This window comes from Larimichthys crocea, unplaced genomic scaffold (assembly GCF_000972845.2).
Source record: "Larimichthys crocea isolate SSNF unplaced genomic scaffold, L_crocea_2.0 scaffold52513, whole genome shotgun sequence".
NCBI lineage: Eukaryota > Metazoa > Chordata > Actinopteri > Sciaenidae > Larimichthys > Larimichthys crocea.
The window spans coordinates 1-4,086 of record NW_020856856.1 but is presented as its reverse complement, the minus strand read 5'-3'; the positions used below and the strand labels follow the sequence as shown (position 1 = coordinate 4,086).

The following is a 4,086-nucleotide window of genomic DNA, read 5'->3' as shown; positions in this document are numbered from 1 at the left end:
ACATATCTGGCGTCATCTTCTGGGTTGTGCGCTCCTTATTGTGGTTTGCCCTTGAAACACGGTCCCACACCTCTTCAGGCACAATCCCGTGGTAAAACACGAGTTAACGAGTGAAAACATTGAAAGCCCACCTACACATACAATATGAAAAACCATGGGGAATGGAGCCAGAGAGCCCAGCATGCAAAGAGCAGACAGCATGGCAAATGGTCTTGAAAGGCGAGCGCTTCTCGCTGAAACGTAAACCCGTCCTCTAAGTGCAACCTGGGGAAATGTAGGATGATTCGGATGACAGGGAAGATTGAAAAAAGGACCGGCTCTCCACCACAAAAAACTCTCATGACAAAAGCAACAATGAAGCCTGCCGACCCCAGCACCCTAGCTTGTTGGAAAACCTTGATTGAAGAGTTGAGAGGACGCAGATCAGTTTTTTTGCGCAGGGACGCAGTTCAGTTGGGGAGAGAGAGGGAATTATCAGAGGGGAGAATTATGGATCCGTGGGGGAGACTTTTGGGGGAGGGAGAATTATGATGTGTAGAAGAAAGAAATTATGATGTCACATAAGCCCTGGCCCAGAATCCAGCAGAATCCAGAATGTCAGCTGCTTGTCATCCAGATATGTGAGAGACGTTCCCCCACAATCCCTACAATCACTATGGACGAAGCGAATCACCCACTGCAGCTCTCTATCTGCTGCCGGAGAAGAAAGCAAATGGTATTTTTGTTACAAGGCTGCTGGAGAAATTACCAAAGAAGCAAGGGTAAAACAAATTTACTTTGTCTCTTTGTACCTGATTTGTTCTGAGGGCTTTGTAGAGCTGGTGGTTAAGCTGGAAGTTGCTGGCCAATATCTGAAGAGTCAACGATTGACATTTGCAGCGCGGCAATAGCTCCCATTGCCAATTCAACCAACCCGCCAGTTGGGGTAAAGGTAAAATGGAGAAGGACGATTGGGCAACAACCTGACGCCTCTCTCGCTCATAAGGAGAAGGTGACCCGTTATGTGGGTCAATATTCCAATCTGAAACATTACAAACCATTCAGTTTTTATTCAGGTTTTGAGCTTTAGTTCAACGATTGCCAGCCTGTCACGTACTGTTGAAGCTGCGGACGGGCACCAATCAGTATCGGTGGGATCCCCATACACAATGACCACACCTTGCGCTATTAAAACAGATACTCTGGCGTAGATGGGAGCTGGAGGAGAGGCGTCCTTTGATGAACGTCTTGGACACGCCAAATTCCAAGCGGCTGGGAAAAACACCATGAGACATGTATGATATAAAATAGTTTTAAATGTCCTCTACCTAATGTTTACCCTTCTGTAACATGGTCTCTGACGGGAGTTTAGCAACCGTTTTCTTACATCAACTAAGTGACCTGAGAGAAACTGGGACAAAACTGACACTGTTCATCACAACAAACAGGCTGTATTTATTGCATTTTTTACTGTTATTTCATCTTACCCTTACTAGGAATTATCAACCACGTCCAAGCTTCTGAGATCGAATGTGGCCAAGCCAGGGAGCCTGATATGTGTTGGTTGACTGCTGTTTGAGTGATGTCGTATAAACATCACTTGCGAACAAAGGGCGGCACAGAGCCACTTGCAAAACCGGAAAACATACAGTGAGAGAAATCCTGACAGAGGAACATGTATTTTTATTTATTTATTTTTTAACTTACCAAGCCACAAAACACCAATAATAGCTGCACAACATCAGTGTAAGCAACCAAAACACCAATAATAGCTGCACAACATCAGTGTAAGCAACTGAATAGAGACCTCCAAGCACAGTGTAGATGATCGCCACAGCACCAGAGATCCAGATGCAGAGACTTAAAGGCAGATCAGAAAATATTAATAACGGTGACTCCTGTTGGAAGTGCACAAATAAAATAAATAATAAATACAAAAACACACCCACACATATACTTAATACACATAAGTAAAAATTGTATTATATTTAATTAATTTATCAGTATTAATAATTCTTATTAGGTGTATTATTGTTTATGACTATTATGAAAAACATGTTCTAAGTGTTTTTATATTACCCAAAGAAATCAGTGTGCCAGGAGTCCACACGACTTCAGCGATGAATGCAGCAACAGCGAGAAGGCCAGTCAGTGTTTTCCCATACTTCCTCTGAAATGGATCCATCATAGTTGTGTAGTTTTTGTCGCGCATTGGCTTTGCAAAGAAGAGTCCACCTTTAAATGGATGAAAAAGAGAGAAAAGACAAAACTGTTCAAACTGAAGAAACGTAAATACCATACAGACTCAATGTTGTCTGTATTGGACATGTCTTTGAACTGATGTCCTTCTCAACAGCTCATTTGGGGTTTCTCAAAGATTCATCCTGGGTCCTGTTACTTTATCCTATAAATGTGTCATTATTTTGTACACTATATGCTGATGACAATACACTTCATATTCCACTTTAACTAAAAGCCAAGCAAAAATTAGTCCTCATTAGTGTTTCATAACATTTCCTTGAATATACAGCATAATAACAATTTGGTTGATTTTTAAATGTAATGTGTGTTCTTAACAAACTTATCCAGCCTCCTTTCAAAACTTCCTCCCCAGCAGACTGCAGCATAAAATAAAACACTTGCCACAATAGACATCTGCAGCATCTTACTACAGATGTTTAGAGATCTGGGCTTCCTTACAAAAAAGAGGCGGCTCTGCCCCTTTTTGTAGAGTGCATCTGTGTTAAGGGACCAGTCCAGCTTGTTATCAAGGTGTACACCTAGATATTTATAGGTCGTCACCACCTCGATGTCCACTCCACAAGTGTTCACAGGCTGAAGAGGGGGCTTGGACCTATGGAAATCCATGAACATTTGCTTTGATTTGAGGTGTTCAGTATGAGGCAGTTTTTGTGACTCCAGTCACTTAAGGATTTTATCAAATCCCTATATTCGGATTCTTGTCCATTTCTTATACAAGCTACAATAGCAGTGTCATCAGAGTATTTCTGGATGTGGCAAGAGGAGAGAGGTTATTAAAAACTGTAAAAAGAAAACTTAAAAATTTCAAGGCAACTTCCTGCAATCAATTTTTTAGTTTGGAGCCCAACAGAAAATGTTGAGTTTTAAAAAGTTTTATCAACTCATATTATTGTGTTTGTGTAATTACATTTTCTTTTTTAGACAAACTTGAAAGTTAGACTTGTGCCAACTTAAAAGCCTATGTTTTCAAACACTTTGGCCAACTAATAATCTTTCGTTCAAATAAGCTTTACTTGCAGCAAGTCAATACATGCACTTGTTTTAAAACAAGATTTACTGCCGAGTTCTCTCAGCAGTAAGTTTTTAAGCAGTTGGTTACACCAGAGGAACACATGATAATTATGATATTGAAACTTGTCCAAATGTGGTATGATTTCACAATATGTCACATGTTCATTCTCGGGCACACAATGCTTCCTGGAGAGCTGGTGTAGCAGTTTAACAAAACATATGAATACATTTTTCTAACAATGAGTAATGGGAGATGAGACTTACCAATGATAAAAGAAATTGACAGTTGGAGAGGAAAAAGAGCCCAGATTAGACCTTTGGTGGGATCATAAACTGCCTCTGGTAAACCCATGGTGAAGCCACCTCCAACCCAAGTAGCTGCAGTGGAAAAAAAAAAACAAAGATATATGTGTTATTGTATGTTTTATATATGGTTGTATCATTAATGTGATGAAAAAAAAATGTACTGTAAATGTACTAAAAGGGTTGTCATTTCATTTCATTAAATTTCCATCAACCCTGTTGCGTGCAACAATAAAAAGAGACTAGATATTACAGACTTATTCAAAAGAATACTCAATGAATATACATATTGTCTATGAAACAAACCAATTTAAACTCACCTGTCATTGTGAAGACTCCCACTATCAAGTTGACACTGCGGTTGGCCAAAAAAGAAAACTCTACCTGTCCATTTTGTGCGTTTTCCCTCAATTTCTTTGACCTCACAGATGCCCAGATGCCGATTCCCAACACAAGCAGGTAAAAGACTGCCATCATTATTAGACCTGATATAATGACAGCCATTATGGATCAAAACTGGGAAGCTGACTG

The 4,086-nt window shown here is 40.1% G+C and overlaps 1 protein-coding gene across 1 annotated transcript; it reads right to left on the bottom strand.

Moving 5' to 3' along the window:
* Positions 1 to 791: 791 nt before the first annotated feature.
* Positions 792 to 4,078, bottom strand: LOC113745206 (high-affinity choline transporter 1-like; the record flags this gene model as incomplete). The annotated part of the gene is made up of 5 exons (XM_027276675.1): positions 3,876 to 4,078; positions 3,517 to 3,630; positions 2,059 to 2,214; positions 1,097 to 1,251; positions 792 to 851 (listed from the first exon to the last, which is right to left on the bottom strand). Coding segments are annotated over exons 1-5 (669 nt in total), but the record flags the coding sequence as incomplete, so codon positions are not given.
* Positions 4,079 to 4,086: the final 8 nt, after the last annotated feature.